This window comes from Capra hircus, chromosome 6 (genome assembly GCF_001704415.2).
Source record: "Capra hircus breed San Clemente chromosome 6, ASM170441v1, whole genome shotgun sequence".
Classification (NCBI taxonomy): domain Eukaryota; kingdom Metazoa; phylum Chordata; class Mammalia; order Artiodactyla; family Bovidae; genus Capra; species Capra hircus.
In genome coordinates, this window is record NC_030813.1 from 102,301,090 (window position 1) to 102,326,737 (window position 25,648).

General features: G+C 43.4%; 1 protein-coding gene and 1 long non-coding RNA gene across 6 annotated transcripts in view; both read left to right on the top strand.

The window, feature by feature from the left end:
• AFF1 (AF4/FMR2 family member 1) overlaps positions 1 to 25,648 on the top strand; it is a 200,044-nt gene that overhangs the window by 4,577 nt on the left and 169,819 nt on the right. For 3 of the 4 annotated variants that reach the window (XM_018049701.1, XM_018049705.1, XM_018049702.1), the window contains exon 2: positions 8,692 to 8,765. In XM_018049701.1, the coding sequence (XP_017905190.1) occupies positions 8,728 to 8,765 (38 nt within the window). In that variant the 5' untranslated portion in view covers positions 8,692 to 8,727. Of the gene's footprint in view, positions 1 to 8,691; positions 8,766 to 25,648 lie in introns of those variants that run through there. The other variant, XM_018049706.1, reaches the window with a different exon arrangement.
• LOC108636236 lies at positions 16,695 to 20,085 on the top strand. 2 transcript variants are annotated; one of them, XR_001918212.1, is made up of 3 exons: positions 16,695 to 16,732; positions 16,821 to 16,953; positions 20,046 to 20,085. It is a non-coding gene; the product is annotated as an uncharacterized LOC108636236 (long non-coding RNA). The 2 variants fall into 2 exon arrangements; XR_001918213.1 differs by lacking the exon at positions 20,046 to 20,085 and adding an exon at positions 17,135 to 17,161.

Genomic DNA, 25,648 nt, shown 5'->3' on the forward strand with positions numbered 1-25,648 from the left:
AAAGTGGTGTTTTTCAAACTTACAGTAAGCATCTGAATCTCCTGAAAAACCTTTAAGATTCACATATGTCTTTCCCTTTCCCACCTCCACAGTTTCTGATTCAGTAGGTCTGGGGTAGTGCCCAAGAATTTGCACTTGTAACATGTTCACAGGTGATACCGATGCTTCTAGTTCTGGAATTACACTTTGAGGAATGCTGCAGTATAGCAGAGGATTTAAAAGCATGGTTTCTAAGCCAGACAGCTTGGGCTTGAATCTTAGATATGCCACCTACTCTAGCTGTCAGACCTCAGGCAGATTACTCAACTTCTTGTCAGGCACTGTGAAGGCTCTGACATTTTACCCTGCTTTCAAGCTCAAAAGCTAACCTGCCACAGTTTCATGGACTCTTGGGAATGGCTTTATTACTTGTAATAATGGCTATAGCCAGACTATTACCATTTTCTTACACTGGTTCCCTAAGACCTAATTTCCAAAGAGGGGAGATGTGGAAAGAGTCAGATGGTACCTGCAAACACAGTGGAATCCATATCTTTGGGAATCCTAATCTTTTATAATGGGCAGTTAGCACACCTGCCCTTTGCTCCATAGGGAGATATATTTTTCAAGGCTGTTCTCTGTATAAGCATCCTTAAAGATCATTTGGAATAAAGACGGTTGGTGGCCTCTGCGTATACAATATGAAGAAATGACCCATGGAGAGTTGGCGTCTGACACTCTCCCGTTACCTTAGACAATGGGTTTAAGATACTATTGTATCTCCCTTTCTGGATAGTTGGGTAGATTAAAGGTAATGTGATTTGGCAAGTACTTGAAGCAGAACATAATAAGTGCTGCATAAGTATTTCCTATTATTACTCCTGAAGGGGAAAAAAAATTGTTAATGGTAAGTATTGCCTTATAAGATGAAATAATTGTTTTACTGAGTATCCCTAACTTTAAGTTCATTCTAAGACATTTCTCTGATGGGTCTAAATTCTAAAATAGGGATGATGCGTTGTACAATATTTTACCATTCCATGGGGAATGAGGCAGAAACATTTACTACCGACATGCACCTGCTCTCCACCTCCTTAGGTCACACGAATCACGTGACTAATTCTGTCCAGGGGGCTGTTCGTGAGAGTAACATGTATTTCTGGACTGAAGCTTTTAAGTGGCTGTCTACCTCTCATTTACTATAGTAAACTCTGCAGCCACGTTTTGAGATCATGGAGTTTCCAACTTGGCCTTTTTCCAGCTTAGACTTCTCCGTGTGGAGTGAAGCTCCCTGCCTCCTCCCTGACCCTTCACCTCCTTCCCCCCACCATATGCAATGAACATAAAGAATGACCAGGAAATAAGTTTTTGTGCCATCAAGCCACTGAGATTTGGGGCTTAATTTGCCACAATAGCATAACCTTATTGTTGTTTAGTCATTCAGTCGTGTCTGACTCTTTGCAACCCCAAGAACTGAGCTCACCAGGCTCCTCTGTGTGTGGGATTTCCCAGGCAAGAATACTGGAATAGGTTGCTGTTTCCTTCTCCAGGGGATCTTCCTGACCCAGGAATTGAACCAGAGTCCCCTATCACTGAGCCACCTGGGAAGCCCAGCATAGCCTAGACTATCCTTACTATATTCCACTACCTATAATACCTGCCTAATGGGAGAAAGTTGACAGTGATTTTAAAATACAGGCTCTGGGCATGTATATATAAAGCTGGATATGGAGCTTACATTCTGTTGAGGTATGAGCCATCAACACTTACATATTTATTTGCTTATTTAGCAGACGTTAATTTCAGATATGAGCTTCCCTGGTGGCTCAGATGGTAAAGCGTCTGCCTGCGATACAGGAGACCTGGGTTCGATCTCTGGGTTGGGAAGATCTCCTGGAGAAGGAAATGGCAACCCACTCCAGTATTCCTGCCTGGAGAATCCCAGGGATGGAGGAGCCTGGTAGGCTACAGTTCATGGGGTCGCAAAGAGTCAGCCACGACTGAATGACTTGACTTCACTTCAATTTCAGATAGTGTAAGTACTGTGAAAAGATAAGGATGGCCAACACTGTTCTTTTCCTCCCCAGTGCGCGTTCCCATTTTTTGTTGCTAAGAGAACCTTGATTATACATGGGACTAAACTGGGCACGGCCTCAGGTGACAGATCATGTTTGTTCTCAGCCAGTGGTAACAATTTGTATCTTGATTTACCTGTTTCCCCTGAAGCTGGAGGAGGCCATGTGACCTCGTTTTGGTTTTCAGGTAGTAAATGTTTGGGGAAGGACTTTCCTGATGTGGTTGACATAGCCACACCTTCCTCCTCCCATCTTCCTCCTGCCTTGCATGTTGAAAAGATGTCTGGTTATGACCAGCAACCTTTTTGTACCATGGGATGATGTGCCTAAAGACAGCATGCTAAATGTGGCTGAGCAGGAAGAGCCAGAGTTCCCAATGGCCTCATCCTACGGCTAAAATTATACCAGCAGCCACCTCCCTTTAGACTTGCCATTGTTGCTGTTGTTCAGTCTCTAAGTTGTGTTTGACTGTGGACTGCAGCACCCCAGGGTTCCCTGTCCTTCACTATCTCCTGGAGTTTGCTCAGATTCATGTCCATTGAGCCAGTGATGCTATCTAACCGCCTTGATCTCTGCCGCCCTCTTCCCCTTTTGCCTTCAATCTTTCCCAGCATCAGGGTCTGGAGAAATTGTTTAGTCGCCAAATCATGTCTGACTCTTTGCAACCCCATGGATGGTAGCTCACGCCAGCCTCCTCTGTCCATGGGATTTTCCAGGCAAGAATACTGGAGTGGGTTGCCATTTCCTTCTCCAGGGGATCTTCCCAACCTAGGGATTGAACCCACATCTCCTGCATGTCTTGGCAGGTGGGTTCTTTACCACTAAGCCACCAGAGGAGTCCAGAAATATTAGAAGCCACTGTTAATTAAGCAGTTATTACTTGCAGCTAGATACATTCTGAACCCATGTAGAATATAATGAAATAGCGCCTGGGTCGGCTGGAGGCACATCAGCGCTGCATTCAGGGAGGGCTCTTGGAGAACGTGTCATTTGAGCTGAATGATGGGAGGGAGCTAACAGGCTGTGGGATGTGGACTTGAGTTTGGGGCCTGAACCTTGTTCAAGGCAGTGTCCACCTTGAAATGGAGGGTTTGAAATGGAGAAGAGGTCATTGGGGAAATCGTGTTACATTATGAATGTCCTGAGGGCTTCATGTGGCGCTAGAGAGCTAAAGGAACTGTAGGCGATCAGGTCAGTTTGGGGCCCTGAGAGTACGAACTGCTTGGGGTAGAGTTCTGGAGAATTCAGATGGAAACAGTGTATGACCCATGACTCACCACTGACACATTGCCAATTACCAAGAGGCTGTTATTCCTGGAGGGTATGTGTGGAAAAGGGGAAGGCAAGCTGACCAGGGACCAGACCAGCCCAGACATCCTCAGGCCTCTGGGCAGTTGTTTTCCTCATATTCTCCTCTGGAAACTGGGTCATGGTCATGGGGCTTTGAGACCTACTTAGCAACTGTTTGTCCAGTGGAAAAGCTTCTGTAATGTATGGGTTGTCTTGAACATGTACTTTGGTTGGCAGAAAAATAACCAGGACAACTACTACTAGTGAATGTTTACCATGAGCTTGGCATTGTGCTAAAAATATGACACCCATTTCATTTAACCCTACAGCAACCCCCAGGAAGCTCCATGTTAATGATAAGAAGGCTGAGACCTTGAGGTCATATAGCTAGGAGGTTGCCAAGCAGGCCTTTAAACCAGCACATCATCGCAAAGGCCCCTGAGAGTAGGTTCCCAGGACTGTGCTAGATTTGGAAGCACTTAATGGCCTAAAACCAGAGGGAAGTTCATGAGGGAGGGGACATGTGGATACCTATGGCTGATTCATGCTGATACATGGCAGAAACCAACACAGTATTGTAAAGCAATTATACTCCAATTAAAAATAAATTTTAAATATAAATAAAATGTTAAAAAACCCTAAAACAGAATATTTGAAAATCTGAGTCTTTTCTTTTTGTATTCCTCTTCCCTCTTCTTCTTTCCTTGTGATTGTATATGTGTATAGTGTGAGTGTCTGTAAAACTTCAAAAAAAAAAAAAACCAACTTTTTTTTTACTTGAAATGTTTTTCCTTCTATTTTGGGGAAAAAAGCAGTTTGATGTATGTGACATTTTTATTTCTGAATAAATTTGCATGGCAAAAGGCTGAAAGGACTGTGGAAGGGTCATTTAAATAGATCTGACAGAGTGCATTCCTACATGAAACAGTCTGTGTCAGTTACGTAAAAGTTAAGATCGACATTGCTGACTTAAATAAGAACTGCTGTGTACTGAGTGTCCATGGTGTATCAGTGTGCTGGGCATTTTAGCTAGATTTATAAAGCACTGTTCTTGGTGACTCTGTAAAATAGGTCGTTTTCCATTTTACGGGTGGGAGCACTGAGGCTGGTAGGGCTTAATTTGCCCAAAGTGATCACCTGTCTTGCTTAAGCTTCCCTTTTTTTTTTTTTTTTTTTTTTGCTGTACAACATTACTGTGTGTTTAGAATAGAGCCACGTTGGAATCTTACCTGCTTTAAATTTTTAAAAATTATTTTATTTATTTGGCTGTTGGGTCTTAGCTGTGGCGCATAGAATCTCCATTGCATCATCCGGGATCTTTCATTGTGGAGTGCTGGCTCTAGTTGCCACCTGCGGGCTCAGTAGCTGTGGCTCAGTCGGTTGCTCTGAGGCATGGGGGAATCTTAGTTCCCTGACCAGGGATTGAACCCACGTCCCCTGCATTGCAAGGCAGATTCTTGACTACTGGATCACTGGGGAAGTCCCTTACCTACTTTTTCTAATGAGAGGATTTTAAACGGGCTCCCCTACCCCCACTTATTTTTCTGCTTTGTCTTTATAATCTGGTGAAAATAATATAAAAAAGTATGAAGACTTCAGGAAGATCTGATTGTCAGTATTGATGGATCAGGAAAATTCCCCACCCCCTACCATTATACTTAGAGAAGAAAATGTTTACGCAAAAAGAAAAAAAAGAAAAAAAAGAAAATGTTTACGCAGATAATAAAAGGATTCATAGCATACAGAATAAAAGATGAAAGTGCTGCTTTCCAGAGAAACCACCATCAACAGTTGAGTGAATGTGTGTTAAGGGTGTGTGTTATGCATAAATATCAAAAGAAAACATTTTCTTTTCAAGCAGATTGGCTCACAGTGTACATTTTGCTCAGCATCTTGTTTGGATAAACCTGTTTGATGTTACGCCATGTTTCATGTATCATAATTTACCCTTTCTGTGTTGGTATGTGTTCGGTTGTTACCAGTTTTCTTGCTATTACAAGCATTTTATTGGAGAAACCTTCTTGTACAAATATGGCTATTTTTAAGAAAGATTCTTTGAAAGAGATATTAACTGAAGGATATACTAGTGACCTTCCTTAGCAGCACTTTAGGGTCATAACTTTCCTAACTACAGTAAGCCTCCCTTCTAACCTAACTAACCTTGTATCTGAATATTCATTGGAAGGACTGATGCTGAAGCTGGAACTCCAATACTTTGGCCACCTGATGCAAAAAACTGACTCATTGAAAAAGACCCTGATGCTGGGAAAGAAGGGCAGGAGGAGAAGGGGAGGACAGAGGATGAGATGGTTGGATGGCATCACCGACTTGCTGGACATGAGTTTGAGCAAGCTCCCGGAGTTGGTGAAGGATAGGCTGAATTTGGTCTTTTCTGGGAGACATGGGTCAATAATCTGGTGGTGATGCAGCCTCCTTGCCCTTGCCTCTGTGGAAAGGATCGAGCCACCAAGCAGGGTTATGAGTCTAAGTTGCACATACAAGTCCTGGGTTGTGCCTACGGCCAGATCACTCAGAGAATGCCTCTTTCACTTTGTACTTCACTCACCCGCCTAAGAAACCAGTTGTGAGACCTGGGATTCAGCTGACTCCTTCTGTCTTAAGACGTCTCAAAGTTCCTAGGATGATTTTGTTTGATTTGGTTGCTCAGTCCTATCCGACTCTTTGCGACCCCATGGACTGTAGCCCACCAGGCTCCTATGTCCGTGGCATCTCTCAGGCAAGAATACTGGAGTGGATTGCCATTTCCTTCTCCATTAGGACCATTTGAAAAAAAAAAAAAAGGCTTTATTTATTTATTTTATAGCAGTTAAGTTCATAGCTAAACTGAGTGGGAGGCATGGAGATGCCCATAGACTTCCCTATGCCCGCCACCACCCCCTGCTTTCCCCAACTCAGCATCTCCCACTGGGGTGGTGCATTTATTACCATTGACGAACATGAGCCCTGACACCTCATCACCCTGAGTGCTAGGCCATCTTTTACTACAGCTCAGCATGCCTTGCTCCTCACTTCCTTTAAGCCCTTGCTGAAATGTTTCCTTCTCTGACCGCTTGATATAAAATTGCAACACCTTACCTCTTTCCTCTCTGGCCCTCTAGCTTCTCAGTTTCTTTCTATGACACTTTTTCAAGTGGAACATCTGTATAGAATGCTTCATCTTTGAATGCCTTCTGTAGTTTGTAAGCTCATTGATGGCAAGTGCCCACTTCCTTCACTCTCCTCTTCTTACAGTAGATGCCCAGGAAATATTTGTTGGCTCAGGGGGCTTCCTTGGTGGTCCAGGGGTGGGGACTTTGACTTTCAATGCAGGGGGTTTGGACCCACATGCCCCTTGGCCAAGAAACCAAAATATAAAACAGAAGCAATATGGTAATGAATTCAATAAAGACTTTTTAAAATGGTCCACACCCCAAAAATCTTTAAAAAAAAAATTTTTTTTTTTGTTGGCCCAGTGAGTAAATGAACAAACAAGAACCTCTTTGTTAGGTGAAAGTGAAAGTGAAGTCGCTCAGTCGTGTCCGACTCTTTGCAACCCCGTGGACTGTAGCCCACCAGGCTTCTCTGTCCATAGGATTTTCCAGGCAAGACTATTGGAGTGGGTAGCCATTTCCTTCTCCAGGGGATCTTCCCAACCCAGGGATTGAACCTAGGTCTTCCACATTGCAGGCAGACGCTTTAACCTCTGAGCCCATGAGACTCCCTCAACAGCCTCGCTCCCCACCTCCTCCTTTCTGCAGCAGTCAGCGCTGGGGCGGGTGCTCTTGGCTATTGAGCTGCTAACAGGTGGGGCATCTTCATTGGGAGGACTGTTTTGGGGACAACCACTCATGGACTCCATTCCGACTTCCCTGGTGGCTCAGGCGGTAAAAGCAGCTGCCTACAATTCGGGAGACCCAGGTTCCATTCCTGGGTTGGGAAGATTCCCTGGAGTAGAAAATGGCCACCCACTCCTGTACTCTTGCCTGTAAAATCCCATGGACGGATGGAGGAGCCTGGTGGGCTACAGTCCACTCAAAGAGCTGGACACAACTGAGTGACTTTACTTGCTTTCTTTAAAGGGGAGTGGTGATGGGAATTTGATTTGGAGAATTTGGAAAACTTGCCTAGGACCACTATAGCCAGTTGAAGGAGTGTCCTACTCCAAAGCATGTTTGACCTTGAAAATTTTAGAGCTCTACTAAGGTGAGTCTGATTAGAATGTTTGTAGCATCCATGTTGCATTCTTTCTGGGGGAGGAGATAGACTGACAAATGGTTATCTACTAATAAGGAAACATTGTAGTCATGGAGAGGGGAGATAAAAGACCTTATCCAGAGTCAGTGTAGAGCTGAAGGACTCTGTTCCAGTGTTTCTTCAGCCTCAGGCATAAAGTATGACAGTTAAGCTCTTAAAGTAGCAAGCACTCTAAAAATTGTTACAAATTTAACATCTGTATTTATTTCCATTTGTATCAGATAGTTTGTTAAATTGGTACTAAGATAATTTAGTAACATACCCTTTTGCCTTAAGGATGTTTGAAAAAAATGGAAACTATTTAAAGCAAGTTAGGATAAGAGCAGTAAATTTACAAATACACACAAGAAAGGGAAAAGGAAACAGCTGTTGATGGTGTTAGACACAGAGAGAAAGGTTGTTTCTAGAGATATACAAGATAGGTACCAAGGCCAGTCTGCCCAGGTTGGATAACAACTTTTTTTTTTTTAACCAGTACTGTTTTAAGATAACTCTCTAGAATTGCTTTGGGGTTAAGTCCCTTTTATGAGTGGAAGTAAAATCTCAAGATTGGCTTTTACTGGGTTCACTTTTTTATTTAGCCTTGAAGATCAACTTTTCTTTCTTGTCTATACTTTTGCCTTCCCCCCTTTTGATTCTAGTGAGATTGTTGACACAAGCTATTACCTTAGGCAAATTACTTAAAACTGAGTTTCACTTTTGTTATATATAAAATGGGCTATTTAGTATATGAGGTATTAGTATGTACCTTGCAAGTGTATTGTAATGTTTACATGAAATGTCATTTTTAAAGGCTTGGCACAAACTAGACACTGGGGAAATGTTATTTCCTTTCTCCTGCCTCGTGATAAACATACATGTGCCCATATTTTTCCTGGCTTAAATTGTTTTCAGGCTTAAAATTAAAAGTGCATTTGGCCTTTGGTGTATGCTGGCCGGTTTGTTCACACAATCTGAGAGTTGGTGAAGAACCAGTCTATATTCAAATGAGAGCTTTGAGTTCTGTGTCCAGTATGATGCCTTCTGGTTCAGGTGTACCAATTAGTTTAGTTATTTATGTGCTGATGTTCACAGGCTGCTGTTTCTTTTTCAGATGAGCAGACTCATCGCTTTCCACTAATTGGCAGCAATGGCGTTTACCGAAAGAGTCAACAGCAGCAGCAACAGGTAACCATGAAGTCCATGATGCAAAGATACCTTGATGTTGAATTTTATAATCAATTTTTCAAAGAATAAGGTTGGTCCTTTTTGTGATTTATGGACTCTCTGGTGCAGGAAAAGGTGTAGAAAACGTCTGTCTTCTCTGGATGAAATCAAACCTGTTAGACTGGCTACATGTTTCCTTTAAATCTAGTAGTCTCTGAGTCTTGTAACTCACTTCTTTAACATGTGGATATGATATTATATTAGATCAAGCATCCTAATTCTGTGTTCGAGGAACTGCCCCAGGTCACACTGATTTGGGAAAATGTGCGCCTGTTTGGCTTATGCTGAAACAGATATGAGGAAACCGGCCTTGTTGTGAGAAGCTTGGAGGAGGGAATTCTGTCAGGAATACTTAAACAATCAACATCTCTCCTTCCAACTCTGTACACATGGTTGACTGCCTTCTTGCATATCACACATGATCAGGGTTCCTTGCAGGCAGCGTATTTATATTCTGAAGCAGTTATTAAGAATAACCAATTTGGTATTCAGAAGGAATTCTTAATATCCCTGATCAGTTTTTATTTATACTATTAGATACTCAAATACCTATTAAAGTAGGAGACATGGAGACTCAGAAATAGTTAATATTTCTTAAGTAATAGATGGTGGGCACTGTGATTCTGGACCATTCTGGTGCTTTCCTACTTCCTCCTCCTTTCTGGCTCATTTAGGAAGCTCTTCCTGCACTCCAGGTGGTCCAGGTGGTCCTGGTGTTGAACTTGGTGTGCTCTCCTCCCCCACAGAGGAAGGCATGTGGCCCAGGCTGCTACAGTCCACGTGCTGCTGGAGCCAGAGAGGAAACTGTTAGCATCCATTTGTGTGTGTATGTGTGTGTGTTTTTTTAAGGCTTATTCATAATGTTCAGTTACACGTAAGTTTTAAATTGTTATGTAGTTAAATGTCTTGGTCTTTTATGGATTCTGGTTTTGATTGTGCTTCGGAAGGTCTTTCCTATTCCACGGCTGAGACAATAATTTCATGTGTTCTCGGCTGGCACTTGAAAGGTTTCATTTTTTGCATTTAAATCAGAACTTGTAAGCTGGTGGCCTGTGGGGCAGATCTGGCCCACAGATGGGTTTTGTTTGGCCTCTCACCGTGTCCTAAATATATATATATCTGCCAATGATTTTTACATAACGATGCAGACTTCCATTTTCTCTTGAAAAATTTAACATCTCGGGGTTTGCATTGCCATAGAGCACCCCTCAGATGGAATCGAATAACTAGCTCCTGCTCTTTTTGAGAAGTCATAAGCTTTCCAGTTCAAAACTTCTCAAGTGGTGTGCCATTACTTTTCAGGTGTGCTGAGACTTAGTTCTCCCCAGCCAGAACTCCCAAACGCCCACCCGATATCCTCGTACAGACAGGCATCTGCTCTGTCAGCTTGCCCCAGGGAGACTTGGTGTTTAAAAAGAAAGAACGAAAAGCTGGGGAAGCTCGGATCCTGTTTATTTCGCTACAATTCCCACACAGCTGGGTTCGCCGATGAGTTAGCTGCTTTGCCCTCTTCATTTGCTGCCCACTTTAGGTCATTGACTTTTTACTGTTTTGATCCATCTGTAATTGATTTTAGTGTAAAGTGTGTGTTGTAAATTTCCACATTAATAGGAAAATGAAAAAGTCTGGGGGATGTTAGCCTTTTTTTAAGCAAAAGGCTGGCCAGTTGTTCCAACATAATTTATTAAATCATCTGTCTTTACTGATTTGAATACCATGCCCCAAATCCGTCACATTCTCGAGTCTGTTGGTGGACCCTTTTGTGCCATCAGTTGTCTCGTCTGCAAACGGTGCTGTACTGTTTCAGTGCGCTTTTATAGATTTTAATATTTAGGCAGATTCTTTGTCAATGCTTTTCATTTTTAGAATTTTTATAGCTAGTCACGTCTGATTACATTTCCACATGTACTCCGAAGTCGTTTGTCATTTTCTAGAAAAATTGTTGGCATCTTGATTGGAGTTTGAATTAATCAACTAAGAGTTGAATTCTATAGAATATTAAAAAACTGGGTCTTTCTACAAAGGAATCTAAATATCAGGTTAATGAAAATGTATTGGGGTGAAGAAATTTTAAATTTTTATTCTAAGACTTTTTGGAGGTATGATTTTTCAACTATTTCTGATTACTCACACTGTATCCAGAGTAATTTCTAGAAGAAGAATCATAGTTTATAATAATTATAATACTGAACAGTATCATCAGTGGCAAGATTAAAAAATATATTTTGTACTCTATTATTTACATTTGTTTTCTGTTGTTGCTAATTGTTAGACTAGCTAATTGCCCTTTGTAGTAGCATTCTAGCAGTTACAGAGCTGTTTTTATTATTTGTTACATTTGTCTTTTCAGCTCTTGAAATCCCTGATATGGTCCTTTTAATACCCAGTACAAGTAGTAAGTTAGAGGAAATCCTAAATAGAGCTCTATTTTTAGTATATACCAAATAGCTCACTTGTTTAAATGTTTTGTCATGTTCAGTTAAGTTCAGTTGCTCAGTCGTATCCAACTCTTTGTGACTCCATGAATTGCAGCACTCCAGCCCTCCCTGTCCATCACCAACTCCTGGAGTTTACCCAAACTCATGTCCATCAAGTCGGTGATGCCATCCAGCCATCTCATCCTCTGTCATCCCCTTCTCCTCCTGCCCCCAATCCCTCCCAGCATCAGAATCTTTTCCAATGAGTCAACTCTTTGCATGAGGTGGTCAAAGTATTGGAGTTTCAGCTTTAGCATCAGTCCTTCCAATGAACACCCAGGACTGATCTTTAGAATGGACTGGTTAGATCTCCTTGCAGTCCAAGGGACTCTCAGGAGTCTTCTCCATCCCCCCAAAAAACCAAATTCATGTGGAACTGGTCCAGGACTAGCACATATTTTAAAGGAAACAGATGTGTATTGAGCAGGCAGGTATTAATTGCACAAACTAAACAGAAGTCTGAGTGTGAATCTTTAGTCTGCCCAGGGCTACCAGAAGTCATCAGCATGGCCAGAATATTAATGTCATGTGTAGAGACAATATTTATTTTAGTTCTTAGAAATAAACTTATTCCCCTGGCTCCCAGACTTACTAACATTTGATGCTGCTCAGGCTGATGTACTTACATTTCTCCTCCCCTTCTTTCCCCTCCCCTTTTTGTTCTTTCTAAAAATTGTTATTTGAGTGTAACAAACTGAAAAGGGCTGACACTGTTAGTATAGTTCAATGCATTTTCACAAAGTGAACACACTTGTGTAACCGATCAAGCAACAACAATACCAGCTCCCCAGGAGCCCCTCCTGTCTGCTCTTAGCTACTGTCTCTCTCAAAGCCTACTGTTATTCTGACTTCTAACACTGGATTTGTCTTGCCTGCTTTCGATTTTTACTTTAGAATAATCAAGTAGTATATTCTTCTTGGCGTCTGTTCAGTTTCGATGCTTATGTTATTGTCAGGCAGTCACTAAGTCATGTCTGATTTTTGCAACCCCATGGACCGCAGCACACCAGTCTTCATGGATCACAGCCTTGTCTGGCGAAGGGACTTGTGTAAGTCAATGAAGCTATGAGCCATGCCATGCAGGACCACCCAAGACGGACAGGTCATAGTGGAGAGTTCTGACAAAATGCGGTCCACTAGTGAAAACCACTCCAGTATTCTTGCTGCAAGAACCCCATGAACAGTATGAACAGGCAAAAAGATTTTTGTTATTTTTCTTTTATTTCACAAACATGTATCTTTATATGCCTTTATAATAAGGCATTTTAAATGAATGTACTATATTTCACTATATAATCAATATTAAAATTTTAAAAGTTTCCATCAACTTTTCATTGTCTAATCTGATAGTATAATTATCCTTACTCTTTTCCACTTTTCTCTCCTCTACCTACCAACTGTTACCTCTGCTTTTAGTATTTTTTTAAATTAATCATTACTATTTTTTTTGGTGGTGCTGGATCATTGCTGCTGTGCAAGAACTTTCTCTAGTTGTGGAGAGCAGAGGCTACTCTCTAGCTGTGGTGTTCGGGCTTCTCATTGTAGTGGCTTCTCTTGTTGCGGAGCGTGGGTTCTAGGGCCCACAGGCTCAGTAGTTGTGGTACATGGGCTTAGTTGCTCCGAGGCACGTGGGATCTTCCCGAACCAGGGATCGAACCCATGTCCCCTGTATTGGCAGGTGGATTCTTAACCACTGGACCACCAGGGAAGTCCCCTGCTTTTAGTTTTAAATTGTCCCGGTTGACAGCACATTTTATAAGCATCTGTGCCTTTGCAAACTTTGTCTTCTAATAATAAAAGCTGAAAAACCAAGAAGCACTATTTACACTATTTTGATTGGGAAGCAAAATAGCGTTTAGGGTTTTATTTCTTCTCTGTGGGTTCAAAGTCAACCCAAGTACCACTTGAGACATTTCATATTGATCAGGACAAGTGAACACTTATATAGCTCAGTGAATTGCTCAGATTCATGGCACATTTTAAATTGCCTCATCTTTGGATGGTGTTTTTGTTTTTCCTGGAGTTTCAAATTACTTTTCTTTCTCTTTGTTGAAAGAGAGAACATGCCCCTTTGCAACGTCACTACCCTGTCCCCCTTCTTTCCCTTCAGTGTGTGTTAGGAAATCTGCTGATATGCTTGTCAGGGGAAGGATTTGACTGATTGCATTTTGTGAACCCTGAACCATAATGCTGTACTCCTGCACGCTCTCCTTCCCCAGGAGAGTCTGAAATAACGTTTACCTCTCCTAATTGAGGGGAGCCCTCAATTAGTGAGGAAGCTACAAGGTGTTAAGCTGATTAACACCTATTATATGGACAGATTTTCTTTGTGTGAGTAAATCAGGGGCCTGACTTCCAGATGCTCACTAGAGAGATTAATGGCTGTAAGCTGTGTTTTCCTGAAACGGTGATTGGCCTGGGCATTGTAAATAATCCACACCTGGAATTGTGAAATTTCCTGTGTTTCCCCAGCAAGTTGTTCTAGGCCTGATTTACAAGCGCAATAATGTTTCTTATACAGAATGATTGGTTTCCCTTTATTTTAGAAAATGGTTGCTCATTGTGTGTTGTTGTCATATACTGTTTAAGAGGAGTCGTTTGGTTTGATGGGTTTAAAAGAGTTTCGTTTCAGACTTATCTCAGGCCTGAGGAAATCTTTTTCAGAATTAGTGATTTCCCAAATGGACAGTTAAATTTGGTGGGGAGTGGGTGTGTGTTTGGGGTGGGGGTGTGGAACTCAACTGTAGACGTATTGAGTAATTTCACCAGTAAAATCTAGTTGAGGGGCTTCCCTGGTGGCTCAGTGGTAAAGAATCCGCCTGCCGATGCGGAAGACACGGGTTTGATCCCTGGTCCGGGAAGATCCCATGTGCCAAGCAATAACTCAGCCCAAGCACCACAGTTATTGAGCCTGGGAGCCACCCTACTGAGCCCACATGCTTCAGCTGCTGAAGCTCGTGAACCCTAGAGACCATGCTCTGCGACAAGAGAAGCCAGTCTGCTGCACCTGGAGGGTAGCCCTGCTCTCTGTGAACGGAGAAAAAGCCCGGGCAGAGGTGAAGACCCAGCACAGCCATGAATAAATAAAGGGGACAATTTATCAAAAAAAAAAAAAAGTCCAGTTGACTTTGTATTGCATAAGTGATGTAGTGGACTTGCGTGTGGGACTCCAGGGCTGGGTAACTTGTGTTTAGATCTCTGACACGTTGGACAAATTGCTCAACTTTTAAGCCTCATTAAGGTGAGGATACCGAGAATAATGTATGTAGTGTTTATCCCAGCGCAGGGGATAAAGTCCTTCCTGAATCGTTAATTCTCTTGCTCTGGTGATCCTAGTAGGGAGCTGGGTTTCAGGAGAATGAATACCTGCCACAGCTCTACCTCAAAAGAGAAAGACTTTGTTTAGAGGCAGCTCTTTGGGTGGAAAGGATTTGTTTGTGAGCTACTCCAGGAATAGGGTTTCCCAAGTGGCGGTAGTGATGAAGAGCGTGGCTGCCAGTTCAGAAGACATAAGAGACATGGGTTCCATCCCTGGGTTGGGAAGAGTCCCCTGGAGGAGGGCTTGGCAACCCACTCTGGTATTCTTGCCTGGAGAATCCCACGGACAGAGAAGCCTGGCAGGCCTCCATGGGGTCACAAAGAGTTGGATGCGACTGAGTGACTATCACTTTCCCTTTTCATACCATCTTTGTATGAATACTAATTTTATACTATCCTGATTTGGGGAAGAACCTTTTTCTTTTGGGGAGGCTTCAGTTATAACAATCCTTTTCTTCTAAAGCAGTAGCCGTCAGCCTCCTTGGGAATCTGTGGAACAGGATTAAGATGAATATTTCAGTTTCCTCTTTTTCAGAAGCGTGGAGGACATTATTTCAGAATCTGAGTCTTGTTTCCTCTCATGATAACCGTGTAATGTGGTTAGATTAGTTGGTAATCCGGCTTCTTGTACCGGAGGAGGAAAAAGCTTGGAGAAATTAATAGTTGAATGTGTGAATCAAGCTATAGGGAATGCTGAAGCAACTGGATTGTTTTGGTGGAAAATTTTTCTCTACCAAATGACGTTTAACATGTTATTAGGCAATTTCTGCCTTTGACCAACAAGTACTGATGCTTTTCATCAGATAATGCTTTCTTCTTAACCTGTAAGGCAGAATGTCACCTTTTTTGTTGCTTTAAAATGATTTTAGACATTGGATTGTATGTGTTTACATAGGTAAGATGCTAATAGACACAGTTAAGTGAACAGGTCTTATTAAAGCCACTGAAAGCATGAGGTGGTCCCAGACTTCTTGTTAAGGGGGAGACAGTCTGAAGGAAAAGAGAAAGAAGGAGACTGGGAAAGAGGGAAATGGGATGAAGGGGCAAGAGAAAGACAGAAATTATGTGTGTTGTAACAGCAATAAAGAATATCGGCCCTGACTGGGCATGAAAACCTAACTTAGTATAGATCTTATCATATTTCTTGCCTCCAGTCTTTCCCCTTCACTTTAAAAGAAAAAAATTTATCATAGACAGTAGAAGTAGAATGTTTCATTAACTTTCAAATAGGCTTTTCTCCAGATTTAACATTTCTCAATATTTTGCCACACTTAAACGGAAAAAAAAGAAATGTATCCTTTTCCTTTTGTTCTTTGCTGGAGTGATTTAAAGCCTATCCCAGACATCTGTTTTTTCACTTTGGCTTTACCTTATGTGCGTCTCCTTTAAAAGGGGGATTTCTTTCCCTACATAATTGCATGCCAGTCTCATTCCTAATAAAATTACATTTTAGATTCATCTATGAATTAGCCTGTCTCCACACTGTTTTAAAATGTCTGTTCAAGTTGTTTACATCCTGACTCAGTCGAATCAAAGTGCGTTGTTGTTGTTTTTTAGTTGCTAAGGGTTCCCTAAAATGCTGACTGTGTTGTGTGTGTGTGTGTTGTGCCCGTGTGTGCATATGCGTGCGCATGTGCTCAGTCATGTCTGACTCTTTGCTACCCCGTGACTTATAGCCCGCCAGGTTCCTCGTCTCCAGGTAAGAGTACTGGAGTGGGTTGCCATTTCCTTCTCCAGGGGATCTTTCCAACCCAGGGACTGAACTCACATCTCCTGCATTCCTGCATTGCGGGTGGATTCTTTACTGCTGAGCCGCCTGGGAAGCCTATATACTGTGTTAGGTTTTGTCAAGTCTTAACCTAGAGCATTTGCCCTGCTTATTTGCTGGGGATGATGGGGGTGGGGGCGGAAATTGACTGTTTGAGGAAACTGAGTTGAATGTATGTTTTACTTTGTGGATTTATCTGACTGCTCGTCTTAATGTGTTTTTGTTCTTATAGACCAGTGGTTCTCAACCTGGAATAATTTTATTCCCTGGATGTGGGGATAGGGGCGCATCTGACAGCGTCTGGGGAGATTTTCGTTGTCGTAATCTCTTGGATGGAGGCCAGGGCTGCTGCTCCTCGCTGCACGGTACTCAGAATGGCCCTCACCACAGATGCTTTTCTGTCTCCTTATGTCTCTTGGTGCTGAGTTTGAGAATTCTGTGCTTCTGTTCCAGGTATTTCCTGTAGAATGCAGTGAGCGCTAAAGCTCAGTTAAATGTTTGACAGAAGCCTTTCTGCTCAAAAGAGTTGTCTAGTCCAAGAGTGCTGCTATTTTTCCATGACTGGATCTGCGTGCCAGTTACAGGGGTATGTCACCTGGTGAAAATAACATGTATGAGCTGAGCGCTTTATACAATGCATGTTATATTCTAATTTTAAAAGTTTACATGAAAAAAAGAATATTCCTGGTCCTGCTGTTGAACCTTCCTCTTTTTTGACTACCACCTCAGATTCTTCGAGAAATCTTTAAATACTCTTTCCTTTTAAGGTAAGAGACTGGTAAAGATGAGGGAAAAGGATGTCTTGTGCCTGATGGTTTTGGGTCTGTTATGGACAAACCAGGTACTGGTATCAACCTTGTTCTGGAGACACCAGAACAGTTAAGTACCAATAGCACGTGCTGCCCCCTACCCCCCCACCCCCCCCACCCAAGGGCTTCCCAGGTGGCGCTAATGGTAAAGAACCCTCTTGCCAGTGCAGGAGATGAAAGAGACATGAGTTCGATCCGTGGGTCAGGAAGATCCCCTGGAGGAGGAAATGGCAACCCACTCCAGTATTCTTGCCTGGACAATCCCAGGGACATAGGAGCCTGGTGGGCTGCAGTCCACGGGGTCGCAGAGTCGGGCACAACTGAGCACACCCAGCTCAGGCCTCCAGAAAAGCTTGCAGGAGAGGGAAGGAAAGTTCCCCCAGATGAGATGGCTTCCAGAGAAGAAAGCGCCTTTCCCAGGCTCTGAGAAGTGGGCATGTGGGGCAGAGGAGGCTGGGAATGCAGTAGTGATGTGCTGGGAACCCTTTCCGGAAAGTTGTCTTAAAGCCACCGTTTTTCCCCCATCTCTGATAAATCACTGGAAGGAAAGGCAATGAATTTTTTTCTGACAATCAGTTCTTACTGGGGGCCCAAGCTTCGTTTGCAAGTGAAAGGGCTGCTGTTGGAGTCGTGGACATCACAATGGGCCCTGCCTCTTTTCACATCAAAGTGTAAAAGAATCTCCAGGGGTGATTAATGGGGGCTGCTGGACTCATTACTTGTAAACAAAGCTGAGGGGTGACCTCGACATTTTTTTTTTTTAATTAAAAGAAAACAGGGTTTCCTAGCAGAGAGCCGTGGGTCTGCTCTCCGTTTGAATTTTGACGGCTCTCACTGGAGATCTTTGTTAAGGTTACAGAGAGGCAGCCTGTGTTACCCAGGGTTCGCAAATGCCCTCCCCCCACCCCCACCTCCCACCCCGCAGGTACCCTGTGAGGTCGAAGACTGAAGTCTTGGCTCCAGCTTTATTTTTGTTGCCAGAAGGGGGAACAGGGCAGAAACTATTGAGCCCTTTTCCTCTAGGGGAGATTGAGGGCTTAGACCCCTCCTCTGTTCCTTTTCCCACCCAGCATCAAGAGAAAAACGCCTTCCTCCTGTGCAAGGCAGAAAGAGGTCAGTTTTGAAGTAAATTCCTAGAACTTTACACTGAAGTCCAAAGACTGTTGTTTTCAAGTTTACATCTGAAGTTAGTACTCCTTTCATTTCTGTAGTATGAGGCTTGGCATTGGATTGAAACTTTGAACCAAAATTACAGTATTTGAACATTTCATGTTCACCATTTATACTGAAAGCAATACTATTAAAACACTGTTATTAGCAAGAGAAATCTAGCATTTTATGGACCCAAGACCTAGAAACTGCTCTTTAAATTCAACTCTGCAGCTGAAGGTCCACCTTCGAATAAACTTTCTTTCCAGCGTCCCCATCTTCCCATCAAGCTTATCTCTCTCTTGCTGTTTTTTTCACTTGGCTTCTTTGTTGCAGTTGGTCCAAGCCTTAGCCAGATTTTAAATAGATGGGGGGCCAGAGCGACCCTTTGTAACCCGAGTGGAACCTGTATGGCTCTGGGCACCCAAGAATTCTAATGTGTTTACTGACTTCCCAAGTGTTTGGTAATCACCTTCTGAGTATATCTTCTAAACAAGTTGTAAGATTTGAGAAAGGAGCAGAGGTCACAGCTGGAGGGGTAGAGAGGAGCTCTCTTCCAGCTGAGCCATTTTCAAGTAGAGATAAGAGAACGTTCAAGGACTTCTTTCCCTCAGATATGGAATGGTGTGAATGTGGGAGACGCTCCTGCTTGACACGGCTTTGTGAGTTCAGATGCCAACAGCAGACTTCAAGTCTGTTCTGCATTGTCTTGCTAGAAGCCTGTGGCAGGGAAATACTTTATGAGCTCTGGTTTGAAACTGAGGCTTGGGCCAGAAATCCTCTTGGTTGATCTACTTTTCTGGCATTGTTGTTGTTTAGTCACTAAATCGTGTCTGACTCTTGTGGCCCAATGGACTGTAGCTCACCAGGCTTCTCTGTCCGTGGGATTTCCCAGGCAAGAATACTGGAGTAGGCAGCCACTTCCTTCTCCAGGGGATCTTCCCAACCCAGGGACTGAACCCGCATCTTCTGCTTGGCAGGTGGATGCTTTACCGCTGAGCCACCTGGGAAACCCTCTGACTTTGTAAAGGAGTACTAAATAAAACCTTCCTGGGAGATGGCTCAGTAGTCAGAGAAACATGCATCCTTTTCTCCTGCAGGACCAAAGCCAATATCTTAAAAAAAAATACTTATGTTTATTTTATTTGGCTGTGCTCGGTCTTAGTTGCAGCATATGGGCTCAAGTTCCCTGACCAGGAATTGAACCCGGGCCCCCTGCATTGGGAGCACAGAGTTCCAGCCAGTGGACCACCAGGGATGTCTTTAAAGCCAGGATTTTTCTACTGGGGTGTGGAAGGTGGGGTGGAGACAAGGAAGGATGGCAAGGGATAGGGATGACTCATGAGCTGCTGACCAGAAAGGGATGGATTAATTTTAAAATTGAAAGCTGGAAGTGGTGTGCATCCTGAGACGAGTTAGAGCTGTTGTCATGCTCTCGGGGTGGTGACGTGTGCGCTCTGCCCCCGGATCACTTTGCAGTCTGTAGAGCATTGCACACATGTCAGGTGGTGACCCTGTGCATAACTCAAGCTCTCAGCCGTTAGAAGCTGGAGCAGTTCTCCTTTTAAATTATCTTTAACATCCGGCAGAAATGTACATGCCCTCTGCACTTGATAACTTAGATATGAAATCACCCTTAATTTAAGAATGGAGGTGTTGATATTCAAAGGGACAGAGACTATTTAATAAATGAGAGAAAGAATATACCTTATTTGTCTAGAAAACATATCTGAAAATATGTGCTCCTTGTGAAGGACGAAGAGTTGGGAGTCAGGCAATGAATGGAATGAAATGGGAAGACACTTGGAAAAGTTTTTAGTATCTGTTCCCCTGTTTCCAACTCAAAGTAGTAATTCAGGTGAGTAGAACACTTCTTCCAGGCTCGCCGAGATTCCACCCTTAAATTTTCACCTGGAGAGGCATCCCAGTTCAAGGGAAAGTGAGTTTATTTTGAAGTCAATGAGAGTTGGGCTTGAACTCCAGGCCTAGCTAGACATGTAATGCTGGGAATTTACTGACCCTCTCCAAATTCTTACTTCCTTCATCTGTAAAATAATATAATGAGAACTGCATGAGATAACGTATTTTTTAAAACCTTAGTACCTGCACTGAATCAGTATTTAATAAATAGTAATTTTCTTCCCTTTCTGTTGACTGCCTTTGATAATTTTAGTGTTCTGGGTGCAGAGAATTTGAACTCAGTGATGTTCTCTGCCACCCCCCCCCCCCGCCCCACCCCAATATTTATTTCTTTGGCTATGCTGGGTCTTAGTTGTGGCATGTGGGATCTTTTTTTTCTTTCACTTGTGGCATGCAGGATCTTAGTTGCAGCACAAGAGCCCTCAGTAGCAGCATGTGGGATATAGTTCCCTGACCAGGGATCAAACCCAGGCCCCCCTGCACTGGGGGTATGTGGAGTCTTAGGCACTGGACCACAGGGAAGTCCCTGAAGTCAATGATGTTCTTAAAAGTCCCTGGCGGCAGTGGTGGTTTAGTGTCTGTCATGTCTGACTCTTTGCGACCCCAAGGACTGCAGCCCACCAGACTCCTATGTCCATGGGATTTCCCAAGCAAGAATACTGAAGTGAGTTGCCACTTCCTTCTCCAGGGCATCTCCCTGACCCAGGGATTGAATCCAAGTCTCCTGCACTGGCAGGTGGATTCTTTACCACTGGGCTACAGGATAGGCCTTTTCCCCATCACGGTTCAATTTGTGTGTGTGTGTGTCGGGGGGTGGGGGCGCACACTGTGCGGGGTCTTCATTGTGGTATAGGGGCTCTTTGTTGAGGGTACAGCCTTCTTTAGCTGCAGCACGTGCGCTTCTCTAGATGTGGCTGTAGTTAGTTGTGGCGGGGTTAGTTGCTCCTTGGTTTGTGGAGTCTTAGTTCCCCAACCACGGATCGATCCAAGTCCCCTGCATTGGAAGACGAATTCTCAATCACTGGACCACGAGGGCGGTCCCCCAGCAGTTTTTTTATATTACAGTTCTGTTCAGATTATTGTGTGGTTTCTCTCTGCTGATTAAGCCTCGGCCAATATGACCTCTGGTGCCTGTTTCTCTCAGTCTCAGTGTTACATCACACATCTGTATAAATTGTATATTTCTTTCACACTGGAGGTCTGTTTAATCTTTGCGCATTATCTCTGTGCTTTGCAAATAACCAGCCATTAATGAGTGATTGACTTTGTGGCTGTTGTAGTCATGGCTGTCGTAGGGATGGAGGATGGATGATGGTTATAATGGGTATTTATTTGCCCTTTCTTGGAAAAACAGCCCAAACTTCTTGCTCTATTACTAATGGGTTAACTCAGTATTTCTGTGAGATCCCGTAGCTATTGAGGCAATTGGCTTGTTGACCCAAGTGTTGAAAACTACACTTTAAGGCCCGTGTATAAAGTTTTCAGAATTGTGTAAACAGTAATTTACTGCTACCGATTTGTCTTTGTTGACCTTTTAAAAACAAACGGCTTCAAAGCGCAGCAAGCCTTATAAGCAGTGATGCTTAAAAAGTCACCTGTATTTCACTTTTCAGGCTAATCTGTCAAAGTCGTCTTGCAGCAATGTTTTCATCTGTTTTGAAACAGACGTGTGAGGCTCTACACATGTACTTGCTGAGCCAGTTCTCAACCTAGGAGCCAGGGAGAAGTGGAGTAGCCCATAGGGAGAACGTTTTCTCTCCTCCTTTGGCATTGTAAATCTGTGTCCAGGAAAGCAGTGCTGCCAGAGGACCTGGAGGATTGGCTGTGTTTTGGAGATGGGTACTCCATTGTGGCTCAATAAAGGAAATATTAACATGGGGAATCATTATGTGACTAATGGGCATTTGTGAATTAAGGGCTACCCTGATGGCTCAGCAGATTAAAAATCTGCCTGAAGTTCAGGAGACACAGGAAACATGGATTCAATCTCTAGGTCAGGAAGATCCCCTGGAGGAGGAAATGGCAACCTGCTCCAGTATTCTTGCCAGGAAAATCCCACGGACGGTGGAGACTGGCAGGCTACGGTCCATAGAATCATAAAGAGTCAGGCACAACTGAACACCAGCTCAGAAAGAGTTATCTGGTTCAGCCATTCAGCTGGTTGATCCTCCAAGAGGTGCCCATTTCAGCTCCTGGGTATTTGCATCTACTTTCCCTCGCCCCCGCCCAATCTTCTCCATCAGTTTGTCTGTCATTGCCCAATTCTTTGAACCATCATCCCCAATTCGCACCCACGCAGATGACCTTTCCACATGAGAAACAACATTTCTCTTCTCTCTGAAGACTAAGGATATGTTAAAACCCCCGTTGTGAAAAAGTAGAGGGTAATAATTTGTATGAAGAAAATGTGGTCTCCTTTCAAAAGGATTCACACCTGGCACCCTTTGAATTAGGGAGTGGGTGTGTTTTGTTTTGTTTTGTTTTGTTTTCAATCTAATAAAAGTGTGTTTTGAGTGGATGTGCTTTTTATCTTCCCGGTCTCCCCGAGGTGACAGTTTCTGGATTAAGAGAGTGACTTAGTAATCTGGGACTTATATGCAGACTTACATGCACGTCAGCAAATGCTGAGCACCTACTGTGTGGGAGTGCTGCACAGTACTTGGACACACGATGTGGACACTCCACCCCTTCCTCCCTGATCGTTTCTTAGGGGCGCTCCTTCTAGCTCATAAGCTCCTCACCATTCTGATGGGCCTCTTTCAGTTTCATGTGAAACTCCCTCTTTACCCACCTGATAAAAAGCCGTCACTTCTCAGACCTCTGTCTGTGACTCCCTTCCTCCTTACACCACAAGTGTTCTCTGCACAATCACCACCCCTCCCCTGCCCCACCCCTGTGCTCCCATCTCTGGATTTCTGTGCCAGAAACTACTTCTGGAGTGCCATCGCTTCCCTGAGTGGTTTCCTCTCCACCTCTAAGTGCTAGTCATTATCTCCCAGCCTAACTTGATGGTTCCTCAGTGGGAGAAACTTGATTATGTTAGGTTTCCCCTATGTTCATTGCTTCCTTACTTTAAAAACCTTCAGGGCTTCCTATCACCTACAGTTTAGAGATTGAATCCCTTAATAGAGCATTCAAATCCTCCATCCTCTGGGCCTCAGCTTTGTCTTGTCTTTTTTTTTTTGGTTGTGCCGGGTCTTCATTGCCGCACAGACTGTCCCCAGTTGTGGTGAGTGGAGGCTACTCTCTATTGCAATGAGCAAGCTTCTCTTTGTGGCACTTTCTGTTGCAGAGCAAGGGCTCTAGGGTGCGTGGGCTCAACAGAAGCCAGTACTCAGGCTCTAGAGCATGGGCTCAATAGTTGTTACACAGCATTGAGAGATCTTCCCAGACCAGGGATGGAACCCCTGCCTCCTGCATTAGCAAGCAGATTCTTTACCACCAGGGAAGCCCCCTCAGTCTTAAAGACTCATCTCCCATCACTTCTATCTTTCTGCCAGCCCTGCTGCCTGGCTGTACAGAAGTTCTCACAATTCCATATACAAACCTTGGTGTTTCAAATACCAGGCCTTGGCATATGCTATGCCTTCCTCCCATCCTTGCTTCATTCATTCATTCCTTGATCTGTAAGTCCTGTCAGGGAGGTACAGAGCTTTACAGGAGCATATAGGAAGGGCTTCCCTGGTGGCTCAGATGGTAAAGAATCTGCCTGCCAATGCAGGAGACCCGGGTTCGATCCCTGGGTTGGGAAGATCCCCGGAAAAGGGATTGGCTACCCACTCCAGTATTCTTGCCTGAAGAATTCCATGGACCGAGGAGCCTGGTGGGCTACAGTCCATGGGGTTGAAAAGAGTCGGACATGACTGAGGGACTCACACAAAGGAAGGGCAGGTACCTAACTGTAGATTTAGAGAATAATCAGGGAAGACTTCTTGGAGGAAGTGATGGTTAGGCAGAAAATTAATGTATGTTGAGGAGTTAATCAGTTGAAAAAGTTGGGTGGTAGAATGAGAAGAGAAATGTATTCCAGGTGGAAAGGAATTATACTTCTGAAGATTTGGATAAAAAGCATAGAGTTCTTTGGAGGAACTTTGTGAACCTAAGTGCTGCTGGAACATGGAGCACCAGGCCAGGAACTGATTTGGGGGGCATGCTAAAAAATTCAACTTTATGGGGAAACCATCAAAGAATTTTAAGTAGATTAATGGTAGATTTGCTTTTAAAAAGTTACTTGTTAAGTGGGGAATGGAGTTTAGTGTGGCTGAAGTAGAAGCTCAGAAACCAGTGGGGGGCCTATTAAGGAGTCCCTCAGGAGGGAGGGAGAGAACAGACTGGATTCTGGATAATTGGGGGAAAATAACAGCAACAGCAGCAAAAGGATATGTAGGTAGTTGGATGTAAAGGATGTGTAAAAGAGAAGGATCAAGAGACGTCCCAACCTCTTGGCTTTGTTCCTGGGAGAAGCTGTGTTAGTGATGAGGAAGACAGATGATGGTACATGTTCTTTGGGGGAGAATGTAGTTTGAGATGCCTGTGAAAATTCTTGCAAGTGGAAATGTTAAGTGGCTAATTGGTTATCCAAGAATGGAGCTCATTGGAGAAGATCTGGACTCAGGATGTATATTATTCAGTAGAAACTGAAACAGAGTTGTACATGAGATTTCCAAGGAGAGTAAGAGGATGAAAATGGCTAAGAACAGGAAACTAATTAGCAAGAAAGCTCAAGAAGATTGAAAGGTACCGTCAGAGAAGTGGGAGAAAACCAGGAGACTATTATTACCTTGCGGGCCACAAGAAGAGACCCTAGTGGTTCAGAGCGTCTGATGCCGTTCAGCTGCTGCTTCAGTGACCTCTTCTGTGCAACTTCTCTCACTTGCCAGCATTAATGGACCTCTGCCTCTCAAAGATACAATATTTTGTCATTTATTTCTTCAATTGCTTTTATATTGATCTTTCTTACAAGATTCTATCATTGAACAGCTGATTAAGAGCTGTCATCTTTGTGTCTCCCAGGGCTGGCATTGTACCTAGACTCAGAAGATACTCAATGAACTAATTAAATAATTTAAAGATAAATAAGAGTTGGCCTCTACCCATCAAGAAATGGTAATGCCTCTTAGTGATTTGCCTGACATTTTTCTCTCTGGAAAATTTACGATGTGCTTTTAAATATATCAACATTCCTTCATAGCCCCTTGTAGAATTTTCTACACCCATAAGGGCAGATGTATGACATTTCCCTGAGGTCTTTGCCCATCACAAGAACCATCTTCTTTTTTTGTTTTAATTGAAGCATAGTTGATTCTCTGGTGGCTCTGTGGTAAAGAACATGCCTGCAATGTAGGAGATGTGTGAGATGCGGGTTCAGTCCCTGAGTTGGGAAGTTAACCCTGGAGAATGAAA